At 38.7% G+C, this 16,984-nt stretch overlaps 1 protein-coding gene across 1 annotated transcript in view; it reads right to left on the bottom strand.

Annotated features, from left to right (window-relative positions):
- Nucleotides 1-2,735: 2,735 nt before the first annotated feature.
- LOC139685616 (rho GTPase-activating protein 45-like) overlaps nucleotides 2,736-16,984 on the bottom strand; it is a 78,289-nt gene continuing 64,040 nt past the window's right edge. Inside the window, exons 16-20 of the mRNA XM_071582554.1 lie at nucleotides 14,169-14,332; nucleotides 5,733-5,890; nucleotides 4,666-4,777; nucleotides 3,802-4,581; nucleotides 2,736-3,728 (exon numbers count right to left, since the gene is read on the bottom strand). Of these exons, the coding sequence (XP_071438655.1) occupies nucleotides 3,103-3,728; nucleotides 3,802-4,581; nucleotides 4,666-4,777; nucleotides 5,733-5,890; nucleotides 14,169-14,332 (1,840 nt within the window). The 3' untranslated portion in view covers nucleotides 2,736-3,102. The remainder of the gene's footprint in view (nucleotides 3,729-3,801; nucleotides 4,582-4,665; nucleotides 4,778-5,732; nucleotides 5,891-14,168; nucleotides 14,333-16,984) is intronic.

Genomic DNA, 16,984 nt, shown 5'->3' with positions numbered 1-16,984 from the left:
TCTCTTTTCTCGGCTTAATCTGCTCAAATTATTTTCGTCTATTCTCATTTCCATAGTCTCTTTCACAATTGGATTTACAGAGTCATTTGACAAGCTCAGTATTTTATCGCACCCGAAGCCAATTTATCCCTGGTGATTCAGGCTATGTTCAACAGTTACAGATATTAATTAGAAGTACATTTAATGCAAGTGCTTTCATGCTATTTTAGGTATCATTCTATTGTTGACTCATCTCGTCAATTTAAGGTAGGCTGTACAAGGTGTGTTTAAAAAAATACCGGAATGATTTTATTCTGCGCAAATCATTCAACGAATCGAAACGACTGACAGTGCGCCATCTAGCGACACATCTGACGACTAAAACGAGAGGTGTTGCGTTTGTTTACGTCGAGTCGTTACGCAGCAGCAGTGGTGCGTGCCGTAACCTGTTCGTCGCCGCGTGCAACGGCAGCAACGAAGGAGCTTTGAGGATCAGCGTGTGTGCGTGAAATTTTGTTTAAAACTAGGCAAAAGTGCTACGGAGACATTTGGAATGATTCAGCAAGCCTTTGTTAATGAAGCTATGAGTCGAAGCCAGTGTTTTGAGTTGTACAGTCAATTTAAATCAGGCAGATTCTTAGCAGATGAAGATTCCCGCATGGGGCGGCCTTTCACTTCGACAGACCCCAACCATGTCGAATTGGGGAACGATTTGGTGCGGACTAATCGCCGTTTAACTGTTTGGGAGATAGCCGAGGAAGTGAACTCCCTCTGGATCTGTTTTGGATCCTGTCAGACAATTTGAGAGACATTTTGGGCATGACGCGCGTCGCATCAAAATTCGTGCTGACTGATGAAAAGATACAAAAACGTGTGGAAATTTGTCAGGAACTCCTGGATCGAGCCAATGCCGACCCAGAGTTTTTTAAAATCATCGTACCCGGTGACGAAACCTGGGTATACGGTTATGATGTTGAGACAAAGGCCCAGTCTTCTCAGTGGAAAGGTACTCATTCTCCGCGACCAAAGAAAGCTCGCATGTCCTGGTCCAATGTGGAGGTCATGCTGGTGTGTTTCTTCGATTGGCAAGGGCTGATTCATTACGAATACGTCCCTCAAGATCAAACCGTCAACATCGATTCCTACTTAAAGGTTATGAAGAGGCCGAGGGTCGCAGTGAGCCGAAAGAGTCCGGACATGTGGAGAAACAATGCATGGCCTTTCCTCCATGATGACGCGCCGGCTCACACGGTGCTGATCGTGACAGAATTTTTCGCCAGAACCGGAACTTTCGTGATCCCGCAGCCACCCTACTCTCCAGACGTGGCTCCAGTAGACTTTTTTTTTGTTTCCAAAGTTAAAATCAACCTCAAAAAGGCGCCGATTCGACTCTATTGCGGACATTAAAACTAATTGTACGGCGGACCTGAAGAGGATCCCTGAGGCGGCTTACCAGGCAGGGTTCGAGATCTGGAAGAAACGTTGGCAAATGTGTGTCGTCAGCCAAGGCATGTACTTTGAGGGTGACAATTTCGATTAAGCTGTATCCCTCGAAATAAACAAGTTATAAAATCAGTCCTGTCTTTTTTGATCACACCTTGTGATCGAGCAAGCAACAGAATCCCAATACTTTCAGTATTCACTTGTCTTTGATATATTTTAGAAATACTTCCATCATTCCTGTCAGTGGCTACCTTGTGCCTCCTTAATATCCTGGAAATCCTAATAAATGGTGCATTCAAGCTTTTTCCTAAAATATGTGGTTTCGAAAAGTCTTAAAGCTTATTTAAACCAAAATAATTTCTTGAAATACATTGAAAACCCATAAAAATTCATATCGTAATCAAAACATTGCAGCCAAAGGAAACAGGAAAGAATCAGCTTCACAAAGCAAGATTGAGGTTAGCAAAAGGTTCACTGTCTTTTGCTTTTGGTCTATCTAAACCTCCTGTCATATCAAAATTACTCTAGTTTAGTGGAGAATCTATGGCCATTCTTTTAGAGTATATTCGACATATTTTCTTGTAAAATGTAGACAATTTTAATCAAGATGAGAAGGTAAGTTACTAATTCTTTTTAAAGGCATGAATTTCTGGAACGTTTCCAGTTTTTCTGAGCAAAATTAAAATCTTATACATTATTTGTATAAAATTATCGGGAAAAGTTTTGGAAAAATTGATTTATTTCAGTTAATGCAACAATGCCTCAACATTCTTCAAAGTACATCCCAAGAGCATCGACAATATTTTGCCAGCTGACTTTCCACAACTTGAAGGCTCCCTAGTAAGCAGATTCCAGAAGGTCCTTAATGGTGTGCGTGCAAGCTTTTTTGACTGCGCTTAGGGTCCTATGGTGGTGCCTTTTGAGGGAGAATTTCACTTATGGGAATAGGAAATAGTCTGCTGCTGCCAATTTCGGAATGTAAGGGGTTTGGGGAATTGTGATGCCATTGCAGGTCGTCCGTCAAGACTTGATGGGCGAGTGTAGCGCAGATCTTTTGCATCACCAAATTTTCAGTGATAATGGTGTGCACTGTCATCTTATCAATGCCAATACGATCAGCGATCATGCGCACACTTAACAGACAGTCTGAATTACACATTTCACGTACACGTCAGGCAAAAATTGCTACCAATGCTTGTTATACAAACCTTTTACATTACCCGAATTAATAGGAATTCCTGGACACCATATGAGAAGAAAATGACCTTACCTTTTTAGCTGCTACACCATAATAAAGCAAATTTTTCCATGTAGGTGCTTGAAATATTTTGAAGTATTATACTAAATACATAATTGATATTATTAGATTTCTTGAATTGTTTATATCACATATTTACAATATACATTGAGAATATGGTTTTATTTTAATAAGAGACATTTCTAATTCATGGTAACTATGGGTGTACAATAAAAATTGATAAACCCATTATTTCTTTGGTCATATATTACCAAGTTACCACAATTAAATGCATATGTATAAAAACATTACAATTATCAGGTAAATGCCAATCTATTAATTCATCTAAGGACTACTGTATCCTTCTGAGTTAATGCATAAATGGTATCAGTTTTTGGACTACAATGCAATTTTGAGATGGATTTATATAAAAAATTTGGATTTCAATTCCTTTGTGATTCTTTCTCTGTCTGTGTAATCATCGAAACACTTTCATGGGGTTGATTTCCCATGGGTGCTGGAAAACTCTCTACACTCTGTGTCTGATTGGTTATTCTAGCCTTCTGACTTACATTCATAGTTCTCTGAACAACAGATTTTTGGGTGGCAGCAGTTGTTACGTGACTACTTATACATGAAGTTACGCCTCTACTTAATAAAGAGATACTATTACATGAACTTTTCCCCACCATTTCCCCACTCAAAGTCTTCTCCTTATCACCTTCCTGCAAAAACAGTTTCTTCTCTGATGTCTGCTGGACTTCATGTGAATAGGCCAAAGCCTCTTGTCTCACTTCTTGATGACCGGGCGGAACAATTGTAAGAGAGGACGAAACCATAAACGCTTCAGGAGGAACTAAAACCTTAACTTCCTTCTCATCATAATTCAGAAGCTGACTTTTTATGAGCGAGAGTTGTTCTTCCCCACTTTTTTGGGAGGGTATTACTTGGGTACTCGCAGCTATTTTGCATTGATTTTCACGTTGAAATTTTTCTTTTTCAGAAAAAATCATTGATAAATGATCACAATCTTCTCTCTTATGGGGAGTATAAGTGGAGTCACCATTTCCTGTAAACATATAGGAAATAAATTAATGAATGGTGAACATTAATTAATCAAGTGATGATAGTTACTCCATTACCTGAGATTGATTTCATGCTTCCTTGGTGTTTACTGTCTTCACTGCCAGAGTAGTGATCACTGAATTCTTCAGAATGGGTTTCAATAATATCTGAAGTAGCCTCACGCTGAACTTCTTGACTGTCGTATTTGGAGATAGTTTTTGATGCTTGCTGACTGGATGATTTTGCTGTTTGTCCTTTGTCTCTCTCTTCAACTTCCTGCACATTCTTTGGTTTAAGCCTTTCTTTTTCTTCACCGGCAGTCAGTGAATGCCTTGCATCAAAAAAGTTACTTAGGACGACCATTTTCCCTTCTTCATCATCATAATAGTCTCTGGGACTTCTACTTTCCACTGAACTGCTAGCATGTGACTCAAAACTGTAATCTGAGTCAACTGGACTCTCTCCTCTTAATTCAGCCATTAAGATATTGCTCAACCGAGGAGGGGATTTTCTGATCACATTAGACTGATTCCCACTCACAAATTTGGTGCTCGTCATCATACTTTGTGATTTTCTTAATGGCTCGCATGCTGATGGCATAAATGTTTCACCACTTTCTTTCTTCACGTGTGCATCCAGGCTACTGGGCTTATCAATTACTCCCATTTTGTCAGTACGACCATCATTTTGTATTTTGCTATGACGATCAGCGAACTCCTCTGAGCTTACAACAGTATTTACAGCCTGCAATGCAATATCATCATTTTTTCCGGCGCCACATGATGGAGGTGGATGGTTCTGGTGCTCCAGAAGTGGTTTACTTCCCTCCACATTTAAAATGTCTTCTTTCAGGGACCCTATGCAAGTAAGTGATGCATTAATGCAACTTTATTCATCATCTGTAACAAGAGAATTTCACTGAAAGTAAGAGAGGGACTTGCCTTTAATTGAATCAGCTCTCATCCCAGGAGTAGTGATCTCTGACCTACTTTTCCTTAGTCTCCTATGCTCTTTTTCACTTGACTTTGAAGTAGTATTCACTGTTGAGCTAAACTGAAAAACGAATATTAACATTAATAAATTTAAGGAATAATTTCTTCCCTTCAAGGGACCATAACCTACCTAATTTACCAAAGAGCTACCAAAGAGCAATGTATATACTTTCAAGCAGGAATGACCTTAAATTGTAAACAGATAGACCTGCAGTACATGGCATTATATGTCACTATAGTTATCCTCATAAGACATGTTAACACAGTATATTTAATATCAATGTATCATCAAAATATTGAAGAACAGCTAGAAAATTGTATGGGTGTTATTATTGAAAACAATGATTTGTCAAAATAGTGAATTTACTTTCTAAAGAAGTTATCTGCAGTAATATCCTTATAATTTTCCTCCACAAAGTAGATATTATTTGCATTGAGACACATCAAAAAAGTAAATAATATATATAACATATCCTCGGCATTATTAATTAAATAAACATGGTTATCAGCCATGATATTGTTTGAAACTTCATGGGTACACACATTTCAAACCTTAATTTCATGAGCTGGCACAAATAAATGTCTGGAAAGAGGCTGATCACTATTATACTCATACAATATGTCAATTATGTACATGAATTCAGTAGACAGATGTAAAATTTCAATATTGCAACAAAACATTCATATCTACAATCAAAACTCAATCATATTAGAGAAAATTTGAATTACAATGTTGCCCTGAGTAATTCTACACTTTCCATATTTTTATGAGGAAATATTACAACATGAGAATTGAGAGCATGGGCACAAAGTGAGACCTACATGTGGAAGAGATATAACCTACTAGTTAATTGATCATGTAACTTGATGAAAAGGCATGCACAAATTTAAAACAAGGCTATAAAAAAGTTTATTAAATATTAAAATTACCCCATTTAAAAGCAGAAACAAAACTTAAATAGAAATATATGCTGGTATCAGTATCAGCTGACATGTTTACTCACGCTTACACTTACCCCTTCGAGACCTTGATAGTCGCGGAGTGATACTTTTAATATTTTCTCAGCACTTTGAGTCATGTCCTCAACAGGGAAAGGGATTGTTCTAAAGGAATTATCTGGCAGCAGAAAGTCGGGCAATTCATCATCTGATGTGCCACAGAGGAGTACGACTTCTGAAAAGAATATTCAATAAATTAAGCATATTCTGATAGGAAAATAATCCATAATAATCTAACTATGCCAGCAAAAAATCGGGCTTCCCTTCTCAATATTTTTTGAATAAACAAAAATCTGCTGAGGCTGGTTTATTGTGTAAGTATGTACCCATTCAAGAACAGAACAATGGTATTTTGATGTCACTTACCTCTAAATGCCATGTCATTTATAGGAGCAGTCCCTGAACAAAAGTTTATGATTCTGTATGCATTTCAGAGTAAATAAACCCAAATATGCCTACTGCATAATTTAGAGATATGATCTGGTCCAGTGACTCACAAATCCACTGATTACTTCAAAATAATCCCAAAGGAATAGGATGTCACCCATTTGTTTGCATATTGCACCACGGTAATCAACCCAAAAGTTGGTTCAATGGGTGAGCATAGAGCTTACTTCATTCTGAGCACAATACGGCAAGTGAAATTGACACATCAATAGCGTGGAGGTGAATTCACAGTTCCTTTCCCTTGGCCTCTTGAAGTTCCCCCCGGAAGACCTGGTGTGCCCATAATACATCATACAGCTTGTGTGAAGCTGCTGAGAATGCCCGGGAGCATCACCAAGAACCAAGGTTCAAGCCAAAACATACTTAGTATTGAACTAGACTACACATGTATTTTATGAAGTCACATGTATTGCTGATGCTATTCATCAATGAAAAAATCCACCCACTGGCCACAAAAGTCATAATTCCTTTTTTACTGGTCAAAAATAAAAAGAAATGATGTTGGATATTGATACAAATGGATGCAACCTCTTAAGCTTGAATTGCTAGCCCCAGGGGTGTAGGGGGAATCATGGTCATCAATCAATCCCTGCTGTGGCAGGTTGATTTTACCCAGAGTCCAGAACAACCAAGGCTAATTTTTTACAGGGTAAATAAGCCATTGAGTTACTTAAATCTGAAAAAAGTTATAATTTGCTGTGTTGCACATAAAATTGGCTAAAACCATCATCATCTTAAAGTATTAACTAAAGAAACTAATAACAGTAGTAAGCTATAGAAACAGAAGCAAGATCTCCTGGCATTGTGCAGATGAATATGTTTACCTGATACAGAAAAATGAAATAGACTTTCATTTATATTCTCATTTTCCCATTACAATTACATTTAAGACTAGTTAATTTGGAATGATCACTGCCCATCTCAAATGAATAGATTACTACGTAATCGTAACTCATATACAATAGCTAGTTGTAATAAGTCAATACCCTAGCTTTATGCAGTCATTAAATTAACAAGTTAGAACAATTTGACAATAAAGTTATTACCTGTCTTCAAGCCAAATGCATGAAAGAGCGACTATTCTTTATGGTTTGGATCTTGTATCATGCAGAGTAATGGAAAAATTCAACTAAATTTAAATTATATGTTAACCATTTTATGTTTTGTGTTCATCTAGTAACATACTTAATTGTTTGTTCTCTACAATGAAAATTAAATTTCATATCATATGAGAAACATCAATTATGAAGGACAATGCTATGCTAATGAATGCCCGCCTAAAGTTTTGAAAGCCCTACTATAGTGCTTTAAACACACATTTGCAGGGTTACTATAGTTTAATTACAGTGTTTCTGACATTTAAATAAAGTGCTTATGGCATTGAAAACTAGGAAATTTGAAAGTGCTGGGCATGTATTTGTAGCACTTCTCTAGCTGCAACGGCTGTCTAAAGAAACAATTCTGATGAGCAATTGCAGCATTTGGTGCTTAGAGGGTGCAAAAGGAACCTATTGACATCTAGTAGTATTTAATCTGGGAGGTATTATTTTTTAATGTATTTGGAATTTATGTTCTTACAGCTTCGTGGCTTTTACTGTAGTGTTTATATTCACTACTTTACTCTTCAGTAATGTTTATAATCACATTAAAATATCTTCTGAACTAAAGTTGATCAAATAAATCTGCCACAAGAATATTTTACTATGCTTTTAAGCATGTATTCCCAATAATTTTCAAATATTTTGGACCTATTAGTAGTTTCCTCTATCTTAATTCTTTAAATCAACATACTTTTCCTTAAAATACATGCAACTGAGCTTTTTAACTGAATGATTCTTGTAGATCAAAATAGTGCAGTGACTACCATGCTGGCATCCCACCCAGAGGACCGGGGTTCAAATTCTGGCGGCGTTGAATATTTTTCAGCGGTATCTCAATCCCTAATTGAGGTGCTTTGTAGAGGGTACTTTGAGTAAGTACACCATATCCCTTGGATGAGATGTTAAGCTGTGGACCCCTTGAAGCCTTTCGTTAAGAGTAGGCTAATGCCGACGCCGGGTTTCTCTCCACCCCTCATCCTTTCCTGTCCATCCCTTATGGCACAAATGACCTCAGCTGTCGGTCGCCTCCCCTCAAAACTACAACTACTGCTGAATGATTCTTGAATCATCATGACATTTTAAACACATTCATTGATGCCTATCTCTCTTTGAAATGTGATCAATTGAATTTTTCCACTGCCATTACTCAAGTAAATGGTATTTTAGAAAGAGGGATTAGGTGATTAAAATTCAAAAATTTATACCCTCCAATTATTTACCATGACTTTTCTAACAACCTCTAAATAGAGATAGTGAATTGTAAATATGGCTCTCTGGGAAATGTTTCCCCATCCTTCCCACCATGTATGTAGATTGTTCAATAATTCCTTTAAAAACCAAAGAGATGGCACTCATAGAAACAGGCAAACAAATTTATCAAACCTCATCTCTCACTAGACTACTGCTGAAGTATACTATACAGTTATAGCCATCATGTGGTTTCCTTTTCATAGTCGATTGAAGCAACAAACTTTTTTTTTATTTTGGAAAAATGGAAAAAACGAATTTTGTGTGGTGATGAAACACTTCTGTTTAAAAGGCTTAACACCAAAAGAGATCAAAGCCAAGTTGGATGAAATTTATGGCATATCTACTACTGTGTTTGTGACATTTTACAATTATCGGATAATTGAGTTTAAATATGGCCATTCATCCACAAGTGATTAACACTCTTCGGGACGTTCAGAGGAAGTGACTTCCACCAAAATAATTTAATAAATCCATTGATGTGGCTTTTACTGATTGATGAATCAAAGTTCATGAAATAGCTAAGGCCACAGGTATACCACAGGGTAAGTATTTCCAATTTTGCACAAAGAAAGTGGGTAAGAAAAAATATTGGCTAGATGGGTGCCGCATTCTCAATGAGTTTCTGCATTAATGCGTAACTATGGACAAAACATAACTAAAATGCTACCCTGGAGAGATATGGAACAGTGAAAACAGTGGGTTTCTAAAGGAGATCTGACTGCAAATAATGTGAAGATGGTGAAATCAGCTGACAAGATGATGGCCACGTTTTTTTTTTTAATGCACGTGGAATCATCGTGGATTACTTACAAAAAGGGAAACTGTATGATCTGTTTCACTAAAACAAAGCTCAAGAAATACTAGGATGTGAAGTAGAATTATTTTTCGATTATTTACCAAATTTTAACTTTACACTGTTTATACCAACCTATACTGATCCTGCTCTTTACTATTTTCTCATCTGTTTCTGAATATTCAAGTGGATGATTTTGCTACATGATATTTTTTTATTCCTTACTTCATGTACCAGAAAATACGAGGGCTACTTCCATATCAACTCATTCATTGCCTTTTTTACTTATATTCGTGACAAATGAAGCCAATATAAGCCATAAATATTAATAGATTCCAATATCTAATGAAACTGTAAATTCATATATCTTGAAACAGGATATCTGAGGATCAAAAACTGAGCTGACTTTATTATTATTATGTAATCTACCGGTTAAGGTAGGTTTTTGGATGGACGTAATTACTAATTAAATAATTTGTGGCCCCTAGCAAAACACAACCACCTACTCTACATCAGGTCCCTCTTGGGCTCTGAGTACTTTCTTCCTCCATTCATCCCGTCCAACTTCCCTATCCTGTTCCTTCCCTTTCCTCGTTTGCCTAACATTCTCCCCTCAATTACAGTCTTCAACATCCCACTGCCGGTCAATACCCCCTTCATCCACTTTTCCTGCCTCCATACGATTGCTCCCAACAAACCCCTCTCTTCGCCCACCATACTTCCTCTTTTGTTTTCCTTTCGGCCCATTTCACCTTCTCCATCCCTTCCACACCCACACTTCAAAAGCCTCCAATCTATGTCTATCCTCCTGCTTCAGTGACCATGTTTCCATGCCGTACATAACTACGCTCCATATCAAAATTTTGACAAGTCTTTTCTTAACATCCTTACTCAACGTCCCTGTCATCAACTCCCTCCTCCTTGTGAAAGCCTCCTTGCCTAGTGCAATTCTTCTCCTTACGTCCTTACTACTTTGACCGTGTTGGTCCAAATCACTACCAAGATACGTTAACTGTTCTACCTGCTCTAGTTTTTGCCCTCCTATTTTAATGTTCAGCTCAGCCTTTTTCTTTCTAGAAAATCACATAACCTTTGTTTTATTAATATTGATTCTCATCCCATACCTGTCGCACTGAATTTCCAATTCACTAAGCAATGCTTGCAGCCCCTTGGCTGACTGACAAACTAAAGCTTGGTCATCAGCAAACCTAACTGATTTTACGAATTCCCCGCCCACCTTCATTCCTACCTCCAGTTCTTCCCATGCCTCTTTGATTATTTCCTCTGCATACAAGTTGAACAGCAACGGTGGGCATCGGGCAATAATGGGCAACCCTGCCTTACACCTCTTCCTAAAACTGCCCAACAGGACTCCCCGTTCCCCACTCGTACCTGAGCAGTCTGAGACATGTACAGGTTGCGGATTAGCCTCCTTTCCCTCCAATCTATTCCTATTTTCTGTAATATACTCATTAGTTTTTCCCAATTCACTCTATCAAACGCTTTTTCGAAATCTACGAAACAGGCAAATACCTCCTGATTGTGTTCTATATTCCTCTCGATTAATAATCTCATTACCGCAATGGCATCATGCGTACCTCTCCCCTTCCTAAACCCAAAATGATCATCCCCTAAGTAATCATTTGCCCTACTCTTTATCCGTTTGTTTATGATCCTGAGAACAACTTTAGCTGCGTGGGATATCAAACTTATCGTCCTGTAGTCCTCACATGATGTAGCCTTTACCTTTTTTGGAATAGGAACTAAAACTGATCTCACAAAGTCTTCTGGCCAGATTCCTTCCTCATGGATACTGCGAATCAACCCATATAGCCTCTTCCTCCCACATTTTCCTAAGCATTTTAAAAGTTCGGCGGGAATACTATCCACCCCCATGGCCTTATTTAGTTTCATCTCCCTCATTGCCCTTTCTATCTCATTGCCTAGTATGCCAGGACCTAAGCTATCTTCCTCTACGTCATGTTCCTTTTCAATGTCTAACTTTGTTGGTCTAAGCTCTTTACTATACAGTTCTTCTATATATTCCTTCCATCTCTCTTGGATCTTTCCTGCGTCAACTATTACCCTACTCGCCTTATCTCTAACTGCTATCGTTGATCTCCCTTTCTTACTTCCCAATAAAGATTTAACTTTGCTGTACAGCGCACCAATTTCACCCTTCCTCTGCAGACTTTCCATATCCTCGCACTGCGTCTTCCACCATGCTTCTTTTGCTTTATTTGTTGCCCGCCTCAATTTATTGGTTAATTCTTTGTACTTCATTTTGCCTAATTCTGTATTTACATTCTTCCATTTTCGCCGGTCATCCATCTTTGTAATCATCTCATCCGTGATCCATGGTTTCCTAGTCCTTTTAGCGTTAACGGTTCCAATAGTGTCTTTTGCGGCTTTAGACAACCCTTTCTTGATACTTTCCCATTTTTCTTCGATAGTACTTAGCTCTTTACCATCCTCCATGATTTCCTCTACCGCCTGTTTGTATTCCTTCCTTTTCAAACCATTTAATGCTTCTACATTCCATTTTCTAACTCGCCGCCCCTGCCTTATCTTTTTGAAACGTACGCAACATTTCTAACAACTAAATTGTGGTCTGAGTCCGCATCCGCTCCCGGGAAGCTGTGGGAATTTATCACACTGTTCCTAAACCTGTGTCTAACCAGGATAAAATCTAGCTGATATCTTCCTGAATCACCTGGCATTTTCCATGTATACCTGCGTCTTTTGTGGTGTCTAAACCAAGTGTTGGTGATGACTAAGTCCTGTCTCCTGCAGAACTCAACTGCTTTCTCCCCGCGGTCATTCCTCGTGCCTAAACCGTAGTCCCCCACCTCGTCACCATCTCTTCCTTCGCCTACCGTCGCATTCCAATCCCCCATATCACTATCAAATGTTTCCCTACAGGAACACATGCGATCATGTCCTCTAACTGATCGTATATCCTATCGACCTCTTCTTCTTTATGGTTGCTCGGTGGCATGTATACCTGAATAATAACTAAGTTCGTCAGTTCTGCTTTTATCTCTACTAGTAGTATTCTATCCGTTACCTGCTCTATGTTGACTACGCTTCTTCCTACTCCTTCATTTAATACTACGGCAACCCCTCGTCGGCTCTCGTCCCCGCCGCTGTATATTATTATATAATTATCACTCCAGTAATTCCCGCTATCTTTCCATCTCACCTCGCATAGACCTAAAATACCTATATTTCCCCTTTCCATCTCTCGCTTAACATTCTCCAATTTCTCTGTCCTCATCATCGTCCTAACATTCCACGTTCCTATTCTGACTAATGTGGTCTTCTTCTCCTGCGTCTTCTGTCCTGCTGCTGCTGGTTTTCCCTTGCAAGGGTTTTGTGGGATGACGACCGCGGAAGCCCTGCCTCCCCCGATGCCGGGCACGGCACACGGCCGATTGGGCCGAGCCACATACTTGCCAGGACTCAAAATCTCTGGATAGTCCATCATGTTAATCTTGGGAATGATAATTGAGGTGGTTTCCCATAGCTTTCCTCAATAGTGTTTTTAACAAGACACCATCACTTATTGGCCGCCCCACTGGGGTCAGACACCATTGCAGCCACCTCACTGAGGAACAGACGCTGCGTGGACTACCTTTCGTCTGGCTCCTAACCTTCGACCTATCTGGCATGGGTGACCCTACCAGGACCAATAATTATTACTCCTGCCAGCACAGCTCTAGGGGTCATCGGAACGCACAAGCCCTTCCACCACGTCAAGGTTGTAGTCCGAGGAGGGGAGCTTACTTTACCCTATGCATTTCTAAACAGGGCCTATCCCAAAAAAGAAGTAGAAGAAATTCAGGAAAACAAAGGGGATCGAGATGGTGCGGTGGCTACCGTACTGCCTTCCCACCCAGAAGGCCCGGGTTCAAATCCCGACGGTGTTGAATATTTTTCAGAGGTATCTCGATCCCTACTTGAGGTGCTTTGTGGAGGGCACTTAGAGTGAGTACGCTGTCCATTGGATGGGACGTTAAGCTGCGGACCCCTTGGTGCCCTTTCGTTAAGAGTAGGCTAATGCCGATGCCAGGTTTCTCTCCACCCTTCACCCTTTCCTGCCCATTCCCTATGGCGCAAATGACCTCAGCTGTCGGTCGCCTCCCCTAAATACTACCACTACTAGGAAAACAAATGTAACGCAGACAGCAACTGTACACAACTTGCAGATGAGTTTAATGCAACCACTCCTGTCACCTCAACTGTACGGCGATGTTGGTGACGGCCAGGAAGCAGCCAGACAATAGAGAGGACTATATTGCACATTGCAATGAAAATCAAACAAGGATTAGTTGTCATAAATCCAAAATTTGAAAAATGGTTGAGGCTCAGGGGCACGACAAAAGATCATTACCTTTGTGGAATGTACAGCAGCTAATGCTAAAGAGAAAGGCATTTTAAGTTAGATTGTAAGCATTTTTATCCTTCTGTCTTTGAATTGTTGAATCAGTTCAGAGAAGAACACAGGCTTTGTTTTTATTTCATAAGTGAGAGATTTTACATTAATGTGATTTTATCACTAATCAAATAAGAGAAAAATAAATCAATTTGTGTTTGTTTACATTTCATTAATTTCTTTGAGAGACTGCTGAACATACCAAAGGGGCAACCATTTTAGCTCCTCACTATGGGAAGTATTTGTTGGAATTAAACTGCTTGTATAAATGGAAGCTGTAATAATTTCACCAACATCATGGAAAGTATGAAGATTGAAATATAGGTATTGAAATGTTTGACAGCTATATTTCTTTACTGCCAATAGATGAAAAGGAGTGAGATCAATTTAATTTTAAATGATAAGTGAGTAAATTATGATCACTTACCAGCCAATAAATCCTGCTTTTGTGCAGAAGATGTTCTTTTATCAAGGTGAATGCATGGAACTGTCTCCTCTTGTAAATCTATCTCAAAGGATAAAGCCTGAGAGCACCCCTCCTGTTCCTTATCCGCTCTCTTAGCTTTGCTGCTTACCACAGATGAAGAAGACCTGTGAATTTCAGTCACATGAATACCCATATACAGCCAGCATTATAACTCATTCAGCCATTGTCTTCATCAATCACAGTTAGTGACCCGATGTGGATCCTTGACACTGATTTACATTTCACTCCATTTGAGAGGCATCAAAGTCCCAAATTTATATCACCCACACACTAATTTGTTACTCAAGTTCTAACTGCCGTCTCCTCTTTCAGCTTCCCTGTCCACACACACTTTACCCTCACCTTTCCCATGACCTTAGACACAAGTAGCATGATAAAATTAGTACCACCATATTCTAAATCTATATCTCACCCTGCAATTTGCCATGATCACTCCGCATCAGAGTAGTTGCTGATTAATGAATAATAGCATGTAGGAATTACAAGGTGCCCATGATTTGCGCCTCCTGTTATGGCTTTGAATTGTGTAAGGGCACAGAGATTCTTTAATGCAATTGGCTCCACAGCAAATTTACCTCACACATTACCCTCGCCTACCAATATAATTTGGCACCACGTTATTCCTTCTCCGTGCCAGGGATACCCTTGAAAGACGTGTACTTTAATCAAAGTTTAAGCCTCAATGTCTTTCAATATCCAATGCCTCCCAATGGCCCAGGTCTTCCAATATTAATGTGAGGCTTTCAATTTTTCAGGAAAACACCTCATCAAACAAGCCACTTTTGTCTGAATCTTGTTCAACTCCATAATCATATATTTCTTAGGTTTACAGCACAGATTATCAAAAACTCAACACTTATTCAAGATGAGATCCAACCAACATGAAAGAACATTTCTCTTTAACATTTTCTCTAGATTATTTCCCCAATCTATACATTTGATGAACCCTAGTCTACTTAATAATGCTTTGCAGATATTCCTTCAGCACTTTCTTCAATTTAGAACTAATGATAATGCAGATTCTAGGTGTTGTACAGGTAGTTCAGAAATAACCAGCCCAACAACAGATATTCTACCACCAATGAGGAAAATAAAATTTTCAATTTGGGAATTTAATCGATATTTGTTTGCAGGATGCAGGTATTTGGGTAATAAATCAAGGGCCTCTAATGTTATAGGAAACAGCATCAGGGAATTTTGATAGGAGTAAGATGTGAATTCAGCCCTGGGAGGGAACAAAAGTAAAAAAATAATGAGTGCCCCTCTCCAAACCCAACCTGAAATTATGAAGGAGGATTTGGAAAGCATGCTAGTAATTCACCACAAACTCCTCCCATTTAGAATGTGAAACTCCACAAGGGAAAGAGCTCAGAGTCCTTCACCCTTCATCAAAGAGGGATAGAGGGAAAGAACAGAGTACAGCTTTGGGACTGTGTATCACATCCCCCACCTAAATTATCACCTACAAAATCATGGCCCTTCAACATCCATACCTGATAGTCCCAGTACATACTTTTATTATGTTCTATTCCATGTGATATATTTTGTGTGTATGTAATGGTTGGATAATCAGTAAAATAATGTTAATGAGTTCAACCTACTCCATGTTATTTATGGGGATATGAAAGGATGATTCAGCATATTTGTAAAAATAATAATTTTTGGAAGTGTTTAGCTTTTCCTTTAAATTTAGGAAAAAGATCTGGGTCTAATATTAATTTTTTCAATTATTTTGTGATTGCTTAGAATGATTCAGTTATTGTTGTTATTGTCTTGCATATTTCATACAAATTAATATGAACTTAACCAGTTTATTTAAACTATAAGGCCAAGAAAGTATTTGTGGATTTACAAAGGAATATATTTTAGATAATCTATAAACCCTTCGTTCTTAGAGGGCCCCTCCTAATTATCAATATAATTACTAATCGTATCCTATTGGTTAAGGTGGGTTTTCGATGGACACAGACTATAAAATTGTACAACTACATGTCTCCTTACTCCTGCTAACAAAGCAGAACCTGATACCTAGCACTAAAATTAGTCCCTCATCAATTCGCATACTTCCTTCTTCCCTTCATTACATCCAATGATCTCTCTCTCTCTCTCTACTCTCCTATTCTACCCCCTTTCTCATTTGCCTAACATTCTTCTCTCTATCACAGTCACCAACATCTGACTGCCAATAAAAATACTCTGCATCTATCTTCCCTCCCTCCTTTGGGACTTCCCAAAAATCATCTCCCTTCCCTCACCTTATATAGCACACCCTTATTTGTTTTCATTTCTGTCCACTTCACCTTTTCCACCCTTCTCTACACCCACATCTCAAAAGCCACCAATCTAACCTAGCATCTTACCTCAATTACCATTTTTCAGCTCCATACTAAACCCCACTCCATATTCAAGTTTAATGTACAATTTCTTGACATCCTCACTCAATTTCCCTGTCATCCATTCCCTCATCCTTGTAAATCTCCTTGGCCCAATACAATTATATTCACTCTACCTGGACCATTTGGATGCAAAACACTTCTGAGATAGTCAAATCATTCCACCTGCTCCAGTTTATGCACTCCATTTTCAATAACTACAGCAACATTGTTTCGTTAAAATTTATTCTCATCCATACCTATTGCACCAATTTTTCAAAGTGCATAGCAATGTATGCAACCCATTGACCTACTAGATTACTAAAGCCTGATCATCAGAAAAGCTTACTAGTATTATGAATTCCCCACCAACTGTAATTCCTA

This window comes from Hetaerina americana, unplaced genomic scaffold (genome assembly GCF_022747635.1).
Source record: "Hetaerina americana unplaced genomic scaffold, ioHetAmer1.1.p SCAF_119, whole genome shotgun sequence".
NCBI lineage: Eukaryota > Metazoa > Arthropoda > Insecta > Odonata > Calopterygidae > Hetaerina > Hetaerina americana.
This window is presented reverse-complemented; position numbering and strand designations above follow the sequence as displayed.